The sequence below is a fragment of the Camelus dromedarius genome, chromosome 31, assembly GCF_036321535.1.
Source record: "Camelus dromedarius isolate mCamDro1 chromosome 31, mCamDro1.pat, whole genome shotgun sequence".
Taxonomy (NCBI): Eukaryota; Metazoa; Chordata; class Mammalia; order Artiodactyla; family Camelidae; genus Camelus; species Camelus dromedarius.
The window spans coordinates 1,223,791-1,245,551 of NC_087466.1; the positions used below are offsets into that span (position 1 = coordinate 1,223,791).

Here is a 21,761-nt window from a genome sequence, read left to right on the forward strand (position 1 = left end):
ACTCCAAACCTTCACGACGCAAAACGGGGCCTGTCTTTCCCTTTGATTGTTCACCAGCTCCCTTTTCGTGGTGGTGTCTGGTTTTTGTTTAATGTCTGTAACAGCCAGGCAGAATAACCCGATGTTTTCAGATGTACATTTTCAGTTGCTTGCTTTTTTTTTTTTAATTTCTTTGGGCCTCATCTGCTTGCCCCACGCCACCCCCCACAGGTGCAAAGTGGACGTGAGGCTGCTGCGGGCACGCACGTCTTTCTCCCTTTGCTGTGGCTTCAGCTTAAGAGATCAACCCATTCAACTGCCATGTCCTGTTCCTGCTGTCGGTGGTTCCAGGGAGCCCGAGTCTCACACGGGTGATGTTCGGCCATCTCCTCTCCAGTGCAGTGGGTGCCCCAGGCAGCACAGAGGGGCAGAAAAAGAGACTGCTTCCCCCTTCCTTGTCTCTCTTCCCTACTCTGTGACTGCTCCCCGTCCCTAAGGCTCCTACCACCTTCTCCACACCAGTTCCTGGACGGACAGTAGTGCGGGTTGGCTGGGTCTGGCCCCTCCCACCACAAACATCACATTCCTGCCCAGAACCCTATTCCTACTCCTGGACTCACAGATCTGTCCCACTAACTCCCAGCTTTAACTACACACAGTCTGGTCTTCAAACATCAAGTCCAGCAGACTCTGAGGAGGCACTCAGATGAAAACTAAAGATCCACAGAGTCAACCTCTTCTCAGCAACATTACCGTTAAAAGTTTACGCACAGAACAGTGTTTTCCTTTCTTTTGTACTTGAAAGCACGAAGTAGCTCATCCAAACTTCGGATTAAGTTAAGCTCTAGCGCTGCCCCACGGGCCTCCCCATCCTGTGGAACACTTCTACGACAAGGACACCCTCCAGGTGCCGCCCACTCCAACATCGCTCACTCCTACGTCAGAAAGGGGACGGAATCCAAGCGCTCGCAAAACCCGTGAATACACGAAGAGCACACACGCACGCTTGCACTGAGAAACATGTAACGCTCTGTACACGCCACATACACATTTTTTAAAACTCCAAGTTCCTACTGTTTATGCTAATATACCAGTTGCAACTATTTCACAGCTTTCTTTTGAAAGTCGGGGTCTTCTCTTGAAACCTTTCTAGCATACACATTGCCAAATCTAGGTACTCTGAGGTAAATCCACATATAACTGTTATAATATACTGTGTAGAATACATCTAAGCTCAGAGAACAGAAGAGAAGCATATATTTAATAAAAATGAATACAAAGCAAAAAGCTAGCCGCGCTAGCCTTTCCCCAGGTCTATCCTATTCAGTGATATGATTCAGACAATTAACTCTTTCCAAGAGCTGAGAAACTTCCCTTGTAAGAGAGGGATTCACTACAGAAATGCTTAACTCTCCAGAGGGCTGAATGCAGAAAGATGGGACAGGGTCAGAGAGTGACCTAATACAAAAACCATGCAGTGACAGATCTAAATATAAATGCTCAAATTTTCCATTTCACGAGCTCATCGTGAGTGAAAAAATACGCAATTTATTTTCAATACATAGCTCTTCCAGCAACATTTAGATTTTTATAGAAAACAATTGTCTTCAATGATAAAGGCATATTTTATTCTACATGAGTGAGTTTTAAAATGTAACGCTTCAAGTTTAGTCATCTTCTAACCCTAAAACTATTGCTTTAAAACTACAAAAGAGAAAATGACATACTTTGCTTGCTTTTTAAAAAAAAACCTACATTAAATAAAAAATCAGTTGAAGAAACATTTTATTTCAGCTGCCCTTTTACAATACACACCGTCCAGTAACTAACTGGCTTTTAACACTCGGGCACTGGGAAGGATTCCTACAGTTTTAAATATAATTCAGCCAACAGAAAAATACCACCAAATACCTTTACAGCCTGCTATCCAGACCTGTATAAATTATGTCTCAAACAGTAACCAAGAGAAGATGAAAAGGGATCGCCTGGCAGGGTTTACAGGGCAAGTGTGGTCTGTCTCCGAGCAATGGGGTCTGAAACTGCCACCAACTGGACACTTTCACTGAAATCAAATTATCACCTTAGACTTGAGAAGGATATGCATCTTTAACCAATTAAAATTGTGGTGAAGGTGATAAGCAACTGAAATTGGTTCTGATTAGCGTAAGGAAAGGGGGATTTCTGGAAGGCAACGGGCAGGCACCAGTCAGGACACCTGGCAGGGCCACAGTGGGTCGTGTTCTGGGAGAGGCCGGGGTTGGGGGGGAGCCCCCACACCCGAGGGTGGCGAGGTTCCGTGCCCAAGGGAGGGAGGCAGGACTCCAGCTCCCTCCCTAGCGGGAACAGGCCCAGAGTTCCCCTCCTGGAAACTGGAGTGTTTTCAGAAAGGAGAATGCTAGGTGGCCAACAAGCAGCAAACGTCTGCTGCAACCATCAACTGTCCAGCAGCACCGCAACGTTCCTTGGTGTCATTCGATGAATTTCAGCCGCATTCACACAGCTGTGACTCTCGGGGGGGGCTCACACTAGACGCTCCCTGCAGGGGAGTCAAGGAATAAACACATTCTGTCTGGGCTCTGCATAGAGTTTTTGCTCAATTCAGACTGCGATCAATGTGAAGACAGACTCAATCTGTGACAGATGCTGGTACAGCGTATCTGGCGCTGTACGTGGCAGCTGCCAAATCAAACACTATCTATTCCACCCACGAAAACATACTTGTACACAAATAAATTCGCCAGCTAATATTCATCACTTTGCTATAGACAATAGGTCTGTTTCAACACTTTTCAAAAGACAAACTTTATGAAGATTCTAATACGATCAAACTGCCTTAAAAAATGCCACTGTATAAACTGGGTTTCATATATGGAGAAAAAGCTAAATATTAATAGTTCAAGTATTTATTAGATAAATGTTTCAAAACACTTCTTTAAAATAGTAAGCTCCCTTTCTCTAAATACTCAGTACTATGAAATATGGAAACACCCCTTACACAGAGTACCTCGTATTTAACATAACAGGAGTTTGCCTGTTGGAAATAATGAAAAATAAATAAATAAATAAACTGGAAGTTACAGCAGCATTCATCCAAACTCAATCGTAAAATACTTCACAACAAATTAAATACAAAAAAGCTTGCTTCCAAATTGTGGCTGCGGTTTTGCGCATTTGCTCCCAGAGACAATGAATGCATGCAGCTGGTGCTAACCTTCAGTGAGTTTCAATCAAAGCTTGACAGCTACCAGTTACATTTCACACGGGGTAATTATAGCAAATGGCATTTAGGCTTAATGTTCTGCCATTTTTCTTTCTGGAGTGTAATCAACAAGATATTAAGATTGCTTCTGCTTAGCTTTTCTGTAATCTTCACACTGACAAAAATAAATATTCCACCACGAGGCGTTTGCTGAAGTACAGGTGGGGAAAGAACACCTGATGTTCAGCAGGGTTTTCCTCGTGACAATCACTTCGACAAATGATGCATTTATAGCTTTTCTGCATAATAAAATGTTAGTTCTTTCATAAAAAAATACAAAAGTCTTCACAATGCCTCTCATTTGCTACGCCTAGGCTTTCCGACACACCTTGTACTAGCGTGTAAGCATCAGTGTGCAATGCTCTAGTGTGTGCTCAGCACGGAGAACCCACAGCAGCTCCCCTGGAAGGGCCATGTGGGTCTGCAACCTGGTGCTCCTACACATCCTTCACATGGTGGGTCAACTAAACCAGACACTAGGATGCAAGCACGCGGGCTGGACTTAATAGACCAGGTGCCTACATTTTTAGAGTATTTAAAATGCTAACTCTTAAATCTGAATGCACTTTTAAAACTATGTTCTACGAAAAACTGCACATGTATTATATATATGTTATATATACACACACATCTATATTTAATCTCATTACACCTATACTTGCTGAAGTGAACTCAGGCTGCTCTTTTAAAATTCTGCCCACCTGCTGTCTGCATCTGCCATCCCTGTGCTGGACTGACCAGCACATCTCCAGAGTCAAAGTGGTCCAGAAGCAGTGAGTGCTGTGGGTGAGCCTTACTCCTTCCTGTGCCTCCAACGTGCTCCAGCAGAACTGGAGCAAGGGTGCCAGCATGCTCGTCACCCCTACTGGGGAGGCCCCTGGGACATCTCGTTATGTCTTCCCAGATCACCTCTCCACCACTGCCCCCCGTCCTAATGGGTTTCTGTTTCAGCACGCCTTCTCTCCTCCTTTGCTTAATTTTGTCATCACCACATTTATCACCATCTAACGTAACTACGTATTTTATTTATCAGTCTGCCTTCTCAAATGTAGACTCCATAAAGGGTGTGGTCTGTTTAATTTTCTGCTGTATTTTTCCAGCCACTACAAGCGCCTGGTTCATAATAAACACTCAGTAAAACACTAGGCAAAGAAACGAACACATCTCACAGACGTATAAACCAGAAAAAAAAAAAAGCTTTACTAGAAACATCACGTCAGACATACTAGGCATAGGACGTACTATAAAGAAAAAGGAGAACAAAATTCTGGGTACACAGCACCCGCACTGGACCACCAACTACAGCTCCCGAGGGAAAGCGGTGGGAGACGGTACAAAGACGGCGAGCTGCGCCAGTCAGGCTTCTTGGCTGCTGGCAGTGCAGACCCACTCTGGCTGATTTACGCACAAGAGAGGTTTACTGAACGCTTTCTGGATGACTCCAAGAATAACCAAAAATGCTAAAGAACTATGTTTACTAAACAGAACCGAGAGTCACCACGAGCCAGGACGGCAGCCTCAGCCCACAAAGAGAAGGCTGTGTCCAGTAAGGACCCAGTCCCTTAGGACGTAGACAAAGTCCCCATCAAACCTTCACTGTCCCTACCTCTGATGGTCCAGCTTTAAACTAAAAATCCTGGGCAGAAATCTCTGCTAGCAGGTACCCACTTAAACCCATTCAGCAGGGACCCACAGACTTAGAAAGAGGTTCAGATGCGGGGGGGGGGGGGATAAAAAAAAAAAAAACCAGGTACATCACAATAGTGGTGTAAATAAACTTTATTTGGTACAAATACCAAAGAGAAAGCTCTTCCCTGGAGTGCACATACTTCCTGATACCTGCATGACAAAGGCTTCTGCGACAATGACCAGCATGGAAGCATCAGGGAGGTGGGCTGTTTGTTAGCGCTGTGTGTGAGAACAGGCTAAAATGCACATGCTAAACCTCATGCATTTGCACAGCAATTTGGATTTCTGCAGTATCAGCTGGCATTGGAAATGTTACACTTACTTCAAGTGGCACAAAATAAAGGCACCAAGCTGAAGTATTTTAAACCCTCTACGTCTCTATTACTCAACTGAAAGGTTTTCAAAGCATCAAGAACAGCACGCATGTGCGGATGTTCAGGAGCAAACATCAGCCAAAATGAATCGCACAGTGACCCAAATAACAGGGACTTGGGGGGGCTGGCTGCTCCAGTCACGGAGCACTCATTGGCTTGTGCAAAGTCAGCCGTCTGCACTTTAAAAGGGTCTGAGCTCTCTGACCGACACTCTGGTTTTTTTCTGTTTTTTCCCCCTGCAGCTTTAATTTTGGGCAGCCACAAAACACAAAAAAACTCCTGAATCTTAATCTACTTTCTTTTCTCTCTTCTCAGAGGTGTGAAAGGGCTGGCCAGGTTTGCTGGAGTTCCAGAAAGACAACTGGCTCCTTTCTTGTTCAGTTTCCTTAGGCTCAAAGGATGGGGCATAAGAAGCCCCTCTCAAGACCTGCTATTCAGAGGAGGGAAACAGGTTTCACATGCTCCCTGGAATCTGAAGAATCTATCCCCAAAAGGCACTGAAACACGCCTAGTTAAAAACAAACTTCAACAAAGAAAGCAACAGAGGGAGAAAACAAATGTACGAAACACACGGTTAACCAGCAGAAACTCGTGCAAAGAACAGACAAGCATGATTTCTGGGTAACGCTCCTAAAAATCCTAGAAAATAAAACATTCAGAGAAATCCAATTTATTTCATTCAGAGAACAGATACTAAGCGCCTGCATCTCACAAGCTCTGGGCTAGAGATGCTGCTGCCACAAGAGGCAACAGAAATCCTGGGTGCCCTCCCCGGAAGCACTCAGGGCTGAGGACGCGGGGAGGGCACAGCCAAACTGGCAAAGAGAGCTGACTTGTTACATTAAGTAAACAAGGAGGCCGTTAGACTAGGTGGCTCTAAATGCCTCGGTGGCCTCTGTATGCAAACCAAAATCTAAGCCTGTAAATGCCTCAAAGTTACAAAATCAAAACGCTAAGAGCAATGGATCACAACCAAACAACTAGGCTTTCAGCTACAGCCAGTCAATAGTTTCCTGATTTTGCTTCCATCTTTTCTCTGTAAAAGTCTCTCCCCAGCTTCCTGTTGGTGGAATGCTCCTAACCCCGTCTGGCTTGGCACTGCCCAATTCAGATAGATTTTTGCTCAAAATCTTAAAATTCCGAATACGCCTCAGCTTGTCTCTTAACAAATTACCAACTGGAAGAGGACAGGATGTTATCAAGGTCTCATTCCAGCACCTAATGATGTGATCTTAATATGGGTTACACAGAAACATCCAAATCCTTTCAGACTTGAGGATACTTATCTTCCAAGGCATTCTCAAAGTTGTCAAATTTACAAAAAAACAATTTAGCAAAAATTCTGTAATTGCAAAGTCGAGTGTATGAAGTGAAGGGAGAATGAAGTAAATAAATATCAGATTAGCAGCTCAACATCATTTACGTTTCTGAAAAATAAAGAACTTAAATTCATATTAAATAAATCTACGTAAATTGACAATAATGCTAAGATGAAAGTGGACTTCAAATAACACAGAAAAGCATACAGAAAACAGACAAATACACGAAACTGAAGAGCAGAACACACTCCAAACCCACAAGACTTCCTTACCAGGCTGCACCCTTGCTTTAGTTCCACAGTCTGGAAAACCTCCTGTTCAGTTAAGCTCCATGGAAAATCCCGCTGGAATACATTTCCCGAGCAGGTCAGGTGACGCTATTCCCATGATGTGCCCTCTTGGCGGAATTAAACAGAAGCAGGTACCCCCAACCACACAGAACAGTGACAATTTATTAGGTAAGGAAGGGGCAGGGGGAGCGAGGGGAAAAAGGACACTTACCAACACAAACCCGTGAAGCCGGACACTGTGGGAACTGCACTCCACACGTGCTGAGACTCCTCATCTGCCAGCATACTTTTAAAGCGCGTGTCCATTTACCCCCTTCATCCCCACGATGCCGTTATAAAAAACACTCATGCCTACTATCACATTTAATGGGTTAGGAGACAAAGGCACAGGGCAAGTCCCTCTCCCAAGGCCACAGAGCGAGGATTCAGCCCACTCCAGGATCCACACTCAGCGAGGTTACTGGTTTTATAATAGTTCATATATTTATTTTCTCAATCTCTTTCTGAAATACTGAACTAATACATAACTGATTTCAAAGTGCTCAATATAAATTATCAGCTATTTTAGGACTTGCAGATAATTCATTTTAGAAGAATCCGATGGTTACTCCTTATTTTCCGATCACCTGCTGCTGGCTAGTGAATGGAACAGGGAACTTCCCCAACTGTGTTTACAGATGGCCACAGTAAAACAGAATTCAAAAATACATATATTAGATGAGGATTCTCAATCACTTGAGCCAGCAAATCCTGCCACAGCATCAGGTAAAAGTTTGCTTAACAAACAGCTCCTTGCTTTTCACAAAGTATCAACTACTTCAACAAGCCAAACCTTCAAGCTGAACAGAAACCCCATAATTTATCATCTAACAGGGTGACCATGACCATTTCCAGACGCTTCCTCTGCCTCTGAAATGCTCCTGACCAAGGGTAACTATTAACAGGTCAAGAAATAAATTAATTCCAGGGCACTGGAAATTATGCTCATGAGATGAAAAGTGGCCTTGCTGACAGTGCATCACTATTTCTAGAGAGCGCACTTGAACATCAAATAAATCTCACATCATGGAGCTGTGCCAAGAGCCAGTGACCTAGTTTCATTAGGGTGGGAAAGAAACAGCAATCTGTTCTTTGAGACTGGTACCAAAATAGCTTCCCTAATGCAGAGCTTCATGCTTTTTTAAGGTTTTAAATAATCTTCCCATGCAAGGGCAAGAAGAATAGTCAGAGCCAGTATCAAACAGGAATGTCCTTTTACGTACCCCCATAAGTCAGTGCTAGCTCTCATAACGCCATTTTCAAAACTTGGAAAGAATTCAGAACCAGTGAAATTAAATGAACTGTTTTCAACAGCTAATAATTGCCTAATGTAGGCAATCGTACCACACCAGGAGCCAAAGACTATTTTTGAGAAACTCTATAAAGATAACCGGCTGACTTTGCCAGCGCCACATCCAAAGAAACATGCAACCAATAATACACAGAACTATTTTTATTGAAGTATCTTTATATTACATGGAAATAAAAATATAAAGAAACACCGCACCTATGCACAGCACCATAGAAACAAAACCTGGCACAACAGAAACTGTCAACAGTCAAGAGCAGTCACTTTAGGAAGAGCTGGGCAAGAAACAAGTCTGAGAGACACTGGGCCTGTGAAACCTATTTACTGTGTAATTTTCCTTCCTGAAATGAAAAATGTGAAAAACAGGACATAATCACCTCTTAGAAGAGTTCACTGTAGAGCATCTACAAACTGTACGACGTCTACAAGACACACACTTAAAACAAAGCAACTCAAAGGCAGAAAGTAAAAGGCTGGGAAACACACCACAGGCAGGCGATGCACAAATGGGTCAGGGGCTCACGGTGTCACAGTCAGGCACAACCGAAGCGAAGGCAAAATGAGCAACAGGAAAACGGGGGCGGGCCACGCTGATGGAGCTGTGTGAACCGCAGTGAAGACACAGGCACCCTCGAGGCACCAAAAGACACGGAACTGAAATATACGCACAGTTGGCCCTTGAACAACACAGGCTGGAACCATGTGGGTCCACTTATACGAGATTTTTTTTTCAATAAATGTGTCCCACAGTTTTAACCTGGTCCGTGATTGGTCGAATCTGAGGGTAGAGAACTGTGGATACAGAGACCAACTATAAAGTTATTAGCAGACTTCCGGCTGCGTGGGGGTTGGCACCTGTAACTTGAGTAGTTCAATGGTCAAGTATACAAGAAAATAGGAGAGAAAAACAAGAAACCGACAGAAATACAATAGCCGTAGATATTTTAACATACCTCTCTCCAGTCTGACTGATCAAATACACAAAAACTAGAAAACAATATAATTAATAAAATACATTATGTAAAACTATGTCTAAAACCTTACAAACAGGATACTTCCTTTTCAAAGGCCATGGAAAATATTTACAAATCTGGCCAATGCAATTGTTACACAAAATGAAATTGCTATCACTTCCTAAAAGCAGTGCTACAGAAATTATACGAAAATAATGAAACTAGAAATTATTAATTAGAAAACTCTAAAAATAACTTGGAAATTAAAACAAAACAAAAAAACAAACACACAGACCCACAAACCCTACTCTTAGGTTAAAATTCAGTAAGAATAAAGTGCAAATCTAGAAAATAATATAAATCCTGTATGGAAATAAATGGTAATCAGCTAAAATTAGCTTATTTAAAATACAGGCAAACTCCTTCATCAGTTATAATGAAGATGAACCAACTAAACATTTGAATGTTTAAGTTACAAAGGAGCAATGAAAGCACCGAGGCAAAGAAAATGTAGAATAAATGGCAGGAAAACGTAGAAAAAAGGCAGGAAGTCATAAATTAGAAAAGAGAAAAAAAGTAAAAGGGAAAAAAAAACAAACCCATAAACCTAAGAAGTGGTTCTGTGGAAAAACAAATTAGGAGAAAAGGAAAACAAAAATAGGAACTAAGGAATTAATAAGGGGAAAGAACCAACTATGAAAGGAAACTTAAAGCATTTTGTAAAACATGATACACAAGTCTGTGTCTGAAAACACGTCTACATCTGAAAATCTGGGTGGGATATGACCCAAGAATTGTCAGTTATTAAAAGGGTATTTTATATTTCTCTGTGCTATACAGTATAAAGTTGTTTATCTATTCTGATCTGGTGGTAGCTTATGGGGAAAAAGAATATGAAAATGAATATATGTATATTCACGTATGACTGAAAAACTGCTGTACGCCAGAAATTGACACAGCATTGTAAATTAACTATAACTCAATAAAAAAAAATTCTTTTAAAAAGGGTACTTTAAATGTCAAAATAGATTAGGACACAAAAGTAAAATTAATATAAAATGTCAAGGGTGTTATTTAATCCCAGTATTGTTTCAAATATCCTAGAAAGCAGATAGTTAACAAAGCTTCCAAATCATTTTCAAGATGCTAACATGTAACTGCTACCAAAATCTCACACAGTAACAAATGAAACAAATCTTCAAACTAATCTCTTCTATAAAAATGGATGCAAAAAATACCATTCCAATATAGGCATACAGAATCCAGAAGTCCCATTAAGCCTGAAACAGCAGTATACCATGATCAGAACAGTCTGTTCCAAGAAAACTAGACTCCTTCAATAATAGAAAACCTATCTAAATAATTCAAGTATCAAGAAATGCGACACTATCAATATGTCAAGATACTTCCGTCATAGGATTATGGATGTGTATCTCAGAGCAGAGGCCAGGAGAATGCTTTTTGGTGAAACACCACAAGTTTTCCTACAGTGGAGTTAGATGTAAGACAAAAAGGTGACGTATCTAAAATAGACCATTAAGTCAAAAATACCAACTCACAGAATGGAATGTATGTCTATATTTTTAGGGAAAAAAATTTATAAAAGTCTGTATTAATATACTGGTAGATGCACTTTAAAATCTGAAATGACAGGCATCAAACCATTAACGATAATTACTTACTGGGACAAATATTTCCCTCTTGTTTTAATCAAAATTAAGAAACTGCTTTTAAGAAATCTGTCAACTGCTAAAAGATTAATTCAATTCTGAAACCGGCCCAACTGCCTCCCATTATTATTTTTACTTCTAGTCATACAGTATTAGTGATTTTATGTTTTCCTTTTTTAAAATAAATAGCAATATTACTTCGGTGTTCGAATGCTCTAGGAGTTAAATTTTAAAGTAACGCCATTACTTTGTGATTAACTGAGGTTGGCACCTCTTACAGAAGACTTCCTCAAAGGGACCTGGGCTCTGGGGATGGGGTGTGTTCAAGATCTCCCCACTGGAGGCGGCCTGGTGGAAGGAAGGAGCAGGTGACTTTCTAACGGTGAGGTATCAGGAAAGAGACAGCAGAAGGTAGGGGACAAGGGGAACAAACGCGGGACAAAAACAAAACCGGAGACACACATGCAACAGAATCAGCCTCAGGGCTGCCACCACTGGTCGCCATGCCTAGTGATCAAAAGGGTCATAAAGGATGTTCACCAAGTGCCATGAGAAAGTGAAAAAATAAAAGCAAAAGGGGAGACACGTGACTGTAAAAGCACATTCTGGTTTAGCAGTGTAATTCTACATGCAGCAAAAAGCTTACTTAATGGTGGCCAATTCTACATGCAAAGACTAGAAATCTGAAAGTTAACAGGACTTTTTCAGCTCAGCCACAATCATGACAGAGGTGCACATCTCTGAGAAACAAGTAACTATTAACACTGGTGAATCTGCTTCAAAGGAAAGGTGGTCCTTTCACATGCCCATGCCAAATGCCTTTTACGATTGGTACCCCTAAGTCTGATGTCACCTTTGTGGGTAACTAGACGTAGTTTGGTGACATTTCAGTGAATGGAAAAATAGCAATTGTCAGTCTGGGTGCACAGAACTTCTCTGATTAAGTTTTCAGTCATTTGACAAAAATAATGCAAGTGAGTCCTTGCTCAAGGTAACAACATAGGAGCATCCTGCACTCACTTCGTCCCACAGACACATCAAAGCTACAGCTAAACAAGGAGCACTTTCCTCTAGAAAGAACCCCTAAACTCCCTGAGTGATTCCTCCACACTGAAGCAGATAGGGAGCCCGAGGCACAATGTGGCCACCAACCCCACCCGCACCAGGGACACACAACCTGGGGGGGACTCCCACAGCTCCAAGTTTCTCTCTGAGGAGCAAAGGGTTTGAATCCCACATCAGGCATGCCAACTTTTAAGCCCTGCACCTGAGAGATGAAACCCCAAATATCTGGCTTTGAAAGCAAGCAGGCTCGTGTCAACAACAGCAATGAGCAAGTGAACTGCGAAGGCGTCCTGGGCTGGCACAGACCCGTCTGACCACCCGCACAAACCAGCACCCAGGCAGCTGGCTGAGAAGTGCCTGGTCTCTCTGTGAAAGCGGCCTATTTGCTTATCTTAAAGTTTCAGTCCCAGGAACACGTGCCTAACTCACTGCACATCCAGAGGCAATACCACCCCAAGACCACTGAGATCAGGGGTGCCACCTCTGCACTCTGTCTCTGCCTTGCTCCAGGTCACCAGGACCTCCCAGGAATGAGACTGTGCACACATCTGGTGCCCTGGTTTTTGCAGACGCTGCCAAGAAGATAACCCCTGAACCCCTTAATGGCTCTGAAGGCCATTAAGCATATATTCACTGGCCCCACAAGACTGTAACAAACAGAGAAAGAGTTCTTAACCAGCTCTCCACCCCATGGCACTGCGGAGATGTAGCTGAATAGAAGGTCTAATATTTCTGTGAAAGAGGCCAATTAGCTTGTCTTCATGGCTGCGAAGGGAGGGGCAGCTTCTAATTAAACACACATCAAAAGGCCTACTACGGTCCTCTCCAGACACTTGGAGGCTGGCAGGTACCGTCTTCCCACTCTCCATCTGCCCTGCTCCAGGTCTCTGTTGTCTCTGAGAAAGGACTTGTACACACACCTCTCACCCCAGCTTTTGTAGCTGCCACCTAGTGGATACATCCCTTGACTGCCTGGATCTGTGGACCAGCTGGCATTGTGTTAATGGTTCAAAAGGACAACAGCAAAGAAAGAAAGAATTCCTAACTGGCTGTCACCCAAAGACAAGAAATACCCATCTCCCAGTCTTCCCCTGGAAGAAGTATGTTTCCACATCTTACAGCTGCTGCCTGAGGGTCTGGCTTCCAATCAGCATGACTCCAGATGCTGGCTGAGCTCCTCCCCGTTAAGACATGACAGGTCCTGGCACTGCCTCAACCACCAGGACCCATTAAGAACAAAGCAGGTGCTTGGACAGACCAAGGGTTTGAGAGACAACAAACAGCCAAGGCAGGGCTGAACAGTAAGATTCATCTTCCAGACTGGAAGAACTGGCTGTTTTGTCTAATGCATAAAGACTAACACAGAGAGTCAAGGAAAGTGAGAAACATTAAAAAAAAAAAAAAATCCAAACAAAAAGACAAGATAAAACCTCAGGAAAAAAGACCTTAACAAAACAGAGACAAGTGACTTACCTGAAAAAGAGTTCAAAATAACAGTTGTAAAAATGCTGAGGACAGGAAAAGAATGCGTGAATAAAGAGGAATTCCCACAAAGAGAAAATTTAAGACGTCCAAACAGAAGTGACAAAGCTGAATACAATAACTGAACTGGAAAGTGCAACAGAGGGATTCAACAACAGGCTAGACAAAGTAAAAAAAAAAAAAGAGCACAGAATTCAAAGGCAGGGCAGTGGAACTTATCCAACCAAAGCAACAACAACAACAAAAAATGGAAAAGAGTAAAGAAAGCCTGAGAGACTTACGGGACAACAGTAAGCATGCCGACACTCACGTTACAGGGATCCCAGAAGGAGAAGACAATGAAAATGGGGCAGAACACTTATTTGATAAAATAATGACTAAAAACATCCCCAACCTGCAAGCCCAGAGAGTGCTAAAAGATACAAACCCAGAGAGACTCGCTCTAAGACATATTATAATTAACGTGTCAAAAGTTAAAGATGAGGAGAGACTCTTAAAAGCAGCAAAAGGAAAACGACTTGTTACATCCAAGGAAACCCCCATAAGACCATGAGCCGATTTTGTAGCAGAAACTTTGCAGGCCAGAAGCGTGTAACCCAACACATTCCAAACACTTCCAATCAGGAGTATTATACCTGGCCAAGCTGTCCTGCAGAACTGAAGGACAGATAAAGAGTTTTCCTGACAAGGTAAAGGAGTTGATCACAACTAGACTGGTTGTACAAAAAAGGTTAAAGGAACTTCTTTAAGCTGAAACAAACTGGCACTATTTAGTAGCAGAAAAACATACGAAAGTATAAATCTTGGTGGTAAAAGGAAATATATAATATAATTCAGAATAACCTAATGTAAAGGTAATGGGTTAAAGACTCATAAAGCTCATATGAAGGTTAAAAAAAGTAGTAAGAATAATTATAACTACAACAATCTGTTAACGCACACATGAGAGAACAAGATGCAAAATGTAACATCAAAAACACACAATGTGTGGGAAGAATAAAAATGCAAAGATTTCAATGTAAAGATTGTAGCAATGTTTTCTTAGGCCACTCTCCCAAGGCAACAGAAATAAAAGCAAAAATAAACAAATGGGACCTAATCAAAGTTGTAAGCTTTTGCCCAGCAAAGGAAACCACGAACAAAACAAAAAGACAACCTACGATCTAGGAGAAAATATTTGCAAATGACATGACTGACAAGGGCTTAATTTCCAAAATACACAAACAGATTACACAACTCAATGATAAGTGGGCAGAAGATCTAAACATACATTTCCCTGAAGAAGACATACAGATGTCCCAATAGGTTCCTAAGAAAATGTTCAACATCACTAATTATCAGAAAAATGCAAAAGAAAACTGCAATGAGGTATCACCTCACACTAGCCAGAGTGGCCATCACTACAAAGTCTACAAATAACAAACGCTGGAGGGGGGGGTGTGGAGAAAAAGGAACCCTCCTGTTGGTGGGACTGTAAATTGGTGTAGCCAGTATAAAAAAGAGTACGGAGGTTCCTTAAAAAACTGAAAAGAGAGTTATCATATGATCCAGTAATCCCACTCCTGGGCACATACCTGGAGAAAACTCTAATTCAAAAAGACACATGCTCCCCAAGGTTCACAGCAGCACTATTTATATTTACAGCGGCCAAGACATGGAAGCAACCTAAATGTCCACTGACACGTCATCAACAGATAAAGACGACGTGGTACATGTGTACACTGGAAAAGTATTCAGCCATAAAAACCAACAAAATAACGCCATTTGCAGCAACATGGATGAACCTAGTTATTATCACACTGAGTGAGGTCAGACAGAGAAAGACAAATAAGTATCACTTACATGTGGAATCTAAAATATGATACAAAAGAACTTATCTACAAAACAGACACCAAATCACAGACATAAAAAACAAACTTATGGTTACCAAAGGGGAAAGGGAGGGGAAGGGATAAATTAGGAGTTTGGGATTAGCAGTTACAACCTACTACACATAAAATAAACAATAAGGTCCTACTATATAACACAGGGAACTATATATAGTATCTTGTAATAACCTATAATGGAAAAGAATCTGAAAAAGAATACATATGTATAAATGAACCACTTTGCTGTGCACCAGAAATACACTGTAAATCAATTATATCTCAACTTTTTTAAAAGTAGAGATTTAGAATGCATTCAAACTTAAGTTGTTACCAACTTAAAATAGACTGTTATAAATATAAGTTGTTTCATGTTGTTTTATGTAAGCCTCATGGCAACCACAAAACAAAATCCTATGGTAGATACACAAAACGTAAGGAGAAAGGAATCTGAGCATACCATTACCAAAAAAAAAAAAAATCATGAAACCACATCCAGAAAACGTTTCATGACACTGGACATGAGACAGTAAAGGACTGGGAAGGAGGAATGATGGGAAACAAGCAAGGGGAGCCCTGCATCTGCCCAACTGTATCATCAAAAAAGAGTTTCCAGGACACAGCGCAGAGAGGTGCTCAAGCCCAGTGCACGCTCTCCGCTGAAGACAGGCTGTGACCCCAGGCCGACCCAGGCAGCTCGAGTGGGCAGCACAGAGACAAGACTCCAGAAATCTAAAGAGGGTAACTCTTTATTTAGCAAAGTGCTGACCATTAAGTGTGGGAGAAAACTCTCTGAGTCCAGGGAAAGAGCTGAAAGGATGAGAGATTGAAGTTCAATAAATGCCAAGCAAAAGGACCATGATGAAAACTACACCAAAGCACATCACAATTCAAAGTGCTTAAAACCCGTGACAAAGTGATAAAGGAAATCACAAAGTAGCTCTAGAAAAAAAAAAAATTGGTAAGAATGACAGCAGAGTCCTTGCCAGGAAAGAAATGCAACTATGAAAGCAGTGAAGCAACAGCTTGGCTAAACTGAAAGGTAAGTAAGTGCCAGCCTAGAAGTCTATACATTCAGAAAAAATGTTTTCAAATACAGAGTCAAAATAAAGACTTTTCCAAACATTCAAAAGCTGATGGAGTTCAGCAGCAGCCAATCAACACCGGAGAAATGTTAACGGAAGTCCTCCTGGAGGAGGGAAGGTTAAGAGATGAAATCTGGGTCTAATGCAAACACACAGAAAAACTGGAAGTAACTAGAGACACAAATACCTAAGGCAGTTTCCTAATAAATTAAATCTCTTTAAAGAATAATTAATTATTTAACAGAAGTAGTTAACCACACAACGTGGGCTCACAGCCTAGGTAACAGTGCACAGCCACAGGACAAAGGTCAGAGAAAAGCAATAAACGCATTACAACAGTGACTAAGGCAATAAAGGTGATAAAATAGAATCATAAAAAAAATTCAATTAATGCACACAGTGGTGAAAAGGAAAGGGGGGAACAAGAACTGAACACAGAGAAAACACACGAAAACGAGAGATTTGTATGTAACAACAGCAATCATATTCAATGGCTAATTAAGACTCAACCATAAGACAGGATGAAAAAGCAAGACCTGACAACATGTTGCCCACCAGAAATATATTTTAAATATAAAGACACAAACAGGTTCAGAATACGAGAATTCTAGGTTGACAGCCCTTTTCTTTCTGCACTTCGGAAATGCCATTCCATACTTTCTGATGTGGAATCCACTCATTCAAATCATTGTTTCCTATTAATGTGTTATTTCTCTTTGACTTTCAAGATTATTATTATTATTTTCTTGGTCTTTAGTTCTAAGCATTTTGGTTATGAAGCGTCTGCTCATGGGTTTCTTTGGGCTCATCTTGACTGGTTTCACTGGAATCCTTCATTTATGTCTTTCACCATCCTCAGCCATTATTTCTTACAATATTTTTCGAACCACCCTCTTTCTCCTTTCCTTCTGAGACTTTTGTGACACAAACGTTAAGCATTTGAGTATTGCTCTGTAGGGCCCTGGTGTTCAGTTCATTTCTTCAGGTTTTTGCTTGTTTCTCTGTTACTTGGACTGAGGAACTCCTAACTCCTATTGATCAGTCGTGAGGTTCACCCCCTCTTCCGTCATTTCTACTCTGAAACACTGTATTTCCATTTTTCATGAGGGTAAAGCAGTTACTACGTCAAGAAGTTAAGGGCAAATTGTTTTAGTTGCCTCCTCTTCACCTTATTGGTGAGGGAGGGATTCCTTTCCTAGGTTTCTGGGGATTGGCCAAACACATGACACTGGACATTGGACACATATGTGACTACTAACAGTTTCTCAGTCACATATGCTCACAGCCCAGGGGAGGGTACCACATGGCACGCTGGACCACGTCGATACTGTGCTTGGTAACAGGGTGAAAAACAGGGTATGAGAGGCAGGCTTTGTAGTGTGAGAGCGTGGTGTGCCCCTGGTTCCTCAGGGAGGATGCAATTGGTTTATCTGAATAATTTCATTGTCTGGCAGGGACCTGGAACCCTGTCTCCAAGGATAAGCAGGAATGATGTCTGGTCTGGATGAGAGGAGTGGTTTGCTGCACTTTGGCCACAATTCACAGCTCGCTGTTTGCCACGTCTCCTGCCCCTGTGCTGGAACGTCAGCTGCAGGGCACTGTGCCCTTCCCTTGTTTGCTCACAGCTGTACACCCAGTGTCTACGCCAGTGCACAGCTCAACAAATATTTGCTAAGTTAAGTGAACAAATATGCCTGAAACACAGTGTGTGAGCAGAGGTGAGAGAAGTGCTGGGACCCGCTTGCAGGTCTTGTCCTCTGATGCTTACAGCTGACTCAGTCCACCACTATTTTCTCACACTCACAGTTCCCCAGTTTAAACTGCCTTACTCCTGTTTGATGCCAACAACTTTGTAATAATAGGGCAGCTGCAGTACTGCACACGTTTAATCTCTCCTACCAGATTTCGGATGGGCACTCCAAGGGAACACTGCCGCGTCATCTCGATCTGTATCTGTGTGTTTCCACCACAGCAACTAACAGTGTAAGTTTCTTGCAAATAACTCCCCAAACACCCTAATTGGAAATAAAGCAAGTGGTCACCGAGCACGTTTACCAGTACAAAGAAATGAGACTGCAGTGCATGAGGTGCGTTCATAAATGGACTAACTACAGACGGGTCACTGGGGAATCAGCCCATTCACCCAGCAGTGCTGTCCCCTGCTCACAACACTGGTAAAAGCCTGACATTACGTAAGTCTCTTAAGAAAAGCCGTCTTATTTTTGTTACACTTTTCTTCTTCCTGAAAACAGTTATGACCCTATTAATCAGATTTGGCACAGAAAGGTCTTTTGCTATTTATGAAAACCAAATTCATCCTCAGAGGAAAAAGATGAGTCACTGGCAGAAGATATTCCAAAGAATCCGCTCAAATTCTGATGTAAATTCTAAGATTTCGACAAAGGTTATAAACAAAACTTTCCAAAATGACTACTGTGTTCAGGACAACACACACACACACAGGATTTAAAAATCTGCCATTACTTCATAGACACACCTTAAAATAGAGCTCCCAAACACCGTGCCAAGGGACTGTGTTACTGCTAAACACAGCTTATGGTGAGCTGGGCAGGGATGTCCTAAATCGCTCACCCAGGGGATGAGACACAGACAAATCTTGGGACCCCAGTTTTGGTCCTCCGAAAACTGAGTGCTCTAATTCCCCTCCTTCTTCCCTTCTTTCTTTTTAAAACAGAAAATAAATTAAAAATTCGTTTTTCTTTCTTCCTTTTTTAATTTGGGGAACAGTTGTTTTATTTTACATGTTAGTTATCTGATAATTCTTTTCATCGGATCCATTTTCTTATCATCCTTTCAGTGTTTCCATGAGTCACTGTGAAAAAGGTTGGTATGGCTGGACAGGTAGATATTAAATGCTTTTACCTACAGGAAAAGCATTTTCAGCAATTCCAAAGTAGAAAACTTAAGTCTTAAAACTGATCTGGGTAGTCTTCAGTTTCACAAAATTAAGGTGTAATTTCTAGCTGTACACCCTAATCACGATACGTATTGTTTTAAAGATAAGGTTAAACACATAATTTTAACCCATTCAGGTACAACATGCCTGAAGTGTTCAAACACCGCCTTTAATTTTTACATTATTAGTATCGCTTCACTCATACAGTAATAACTTATTAACATACACATCCTCAAAGGAAGTCCATTTTTTGAAAGAACAACTCCACCTAATCGGAATGTCTCTAAATTCTCTGCATCAGACAAAGGAACAAAATTTCAGATTTACTGGGTGATGCAAGATTTCGTTACCAATGTTGGAAAAGTGCTTTCTTAAATGAGTCTTCCAAAAAGGAGCAGCTCACCTCTCTTTTTTGTAGTAACAGAATAAACACCAGCTCCTCAGCTCCAAATCCAGGCTGCCCACTAACCCCAACCTTTGTCCAGCTGCAGAGAAACCCAAGGAAGCTGGCATGCAGCCTGGGAAGCCCTGTTCCTTCCTCCACTGGGGTCTGACGGTGTGAAAAGGCTCTCTGAGGGCAAATACATTTATATACCCATATAAAAGTTTCCAAATATCACTGTACTCTTTCAAGAATAATGTGGCTTCTACAATAATTTAAAAGCTAAGAAATCATATAGAAAAAGCACAGGACACAGCACAAGAAGAGAACACCAGGCAAGGCGCCCTCCATCTTCACACCCACAGAGGCTAAAAGGATGTACTTCGAATAATAATAAGCAAACAATACAGGACTAGTCTCTTTACCCAAAATGTTGCCTTTTCAACTAACACTTTTTTGTCTTATGCTCTGTTTTGAGGAGCAAATCAAGACAGGCGTGAAGAATTCATACCTCCACCAGGAATAATTGCCAACTTTGTTTCAACCAGGCCCATTTTTGCAGAGGAAGCTAAAAAGGAAAGAAGAAAATTAAGTAACACCCACATCGTCAAATTCAAATATGACTTAAAAAAAGTTAGTAGGCTATTCTGTTTACTAATTAAATTTCTGTCATGAATCTTTTTAAAAATCCCTTTGGAAGACATTTAGTTATGGAAATAAATGAACACTCTAAATGATATATATTAAGAGATTCACATAACATTTTCTGTTAAAAATTGCTTGGCAATGAATTAATTTTTTGATGCAGAAAGACCAGGGTGGTAACTACAAAATTTGACCTGATACTGCCAAGTCATGTTTGAAGGCTCGGAGTTAATTATCCAGGATGAGGAGAGAGGCTGTGACTGACACGTAAGAATTCCCTGGCTGCCTGAACAGTCCTCCAGATCAAACAGCTTAATATATCATATCAGATATGGCAACTTTTCAAGACCCAATCTCTAGTTACTCCTGACAAATGGTTTTACTGTTCTGACAGCTGGACAGGGTTCCTCTTTCCATGTTTGTTTTCACGGCTACTTTAAAACATCTTAATTATTTCTTTATTTGCATATCCAAATGTCCTTGGATGACTTCCCATACCCTAATTCCCAGAACTTGCATTCTTTCAGAAATGGATCGCATGTAACTTGACTTTTCAATTTAAAACCCAAGGATCTCAGTCAAGGAAACAGAGATCTAAAATAGAGTGAAAAAGGGGAAAGAACATATGGACTAGCAATGACAAATCCCCAGAAACAACACTATAAAATTATTAAAAACATAATTATCCTGACTACATTTAACAGGCAGCTCCATCAGAAGGGATGGTGGGAATCAGCACAAGAACAGTGACAGACACTGGCTGCCTGCTTCGCCCAGTCCTTGGTCCCGTGCCCTGTCACCTCAATGAGGGATAAGGATGCAGACAGCACTGTGACCACACAGAAGGCAGTGTCAAGGACAATAGTGGCAGCACGCAGTACTCTGGCAGGATAACAGAAGCGATGGCTGTGACGCCAGAACGCCTGGGTTCAAATCCCAGCGCCGTCGCTGATGTTAGACTTGCTACTTCACCTCTCTGGGCCCTAGCTTCTTCAGGCTCCCCAGTGTGTACCCGTTTCACAGGGCCGTGAGGCAGACTGGGTGAGTTAACACACGTCAAGAGCTAAGAAGAGCGTCGAGCACCAGGAAATACTCAGCACGTGGTTAGCACCCAATGTTTTTCTCTATTATTTTCATAGTCACCTCATCCAATCCTCAGAAAACCACGCAGGAAGAAAGTGAACCTCAAACAGGTTAAGTTATTATTACTGTAACTAACAATAATTACGGCTTGGGCTACACATTTATCATAAATGAAGTCACTTCATCTTCACAACATTTCAGAGGGGAAACTGATCTAAAAAGGGCAGGACCCAAGATCCAAATTCAGGTCTGTCTGACCCAATTCCTGTTTTCCTCTCCTACTGCTAAGACTGAACAAGAGACTGAGTATAAAAGACTGTTTTCTTAACTGGGAATTTTAAAACCTCATTAAGCCC

At 41.6% G+C, this 21,761-nt stretch overlaps 1 protein-coding gene across 1 annotated transcript in view; it reads right to left on the reverse strand.

Moving 5' to 3' along the window:
• LOC105095642 (methylglutaconyl-CoA hydratase, mitochondrial) overlaps nucleotides 1-21,761 on the reverse strand; it is a 231,733-nt gene that overhangs the window by 87,736 nt on the left and 122,236 nt on the right. Inside the window, exon 6 of the mRNA XM_064480943.1 lies at nucleotides 20,189-20,245. Within this exon, the coding sequence (XP_064337013.1) occupies nucleotides 20,189-20,245 (57 nt within the window). The remainder of the gene's footprint in view (nucleotides 1-20,188; nucleotides 20,246-21,761) is intronic.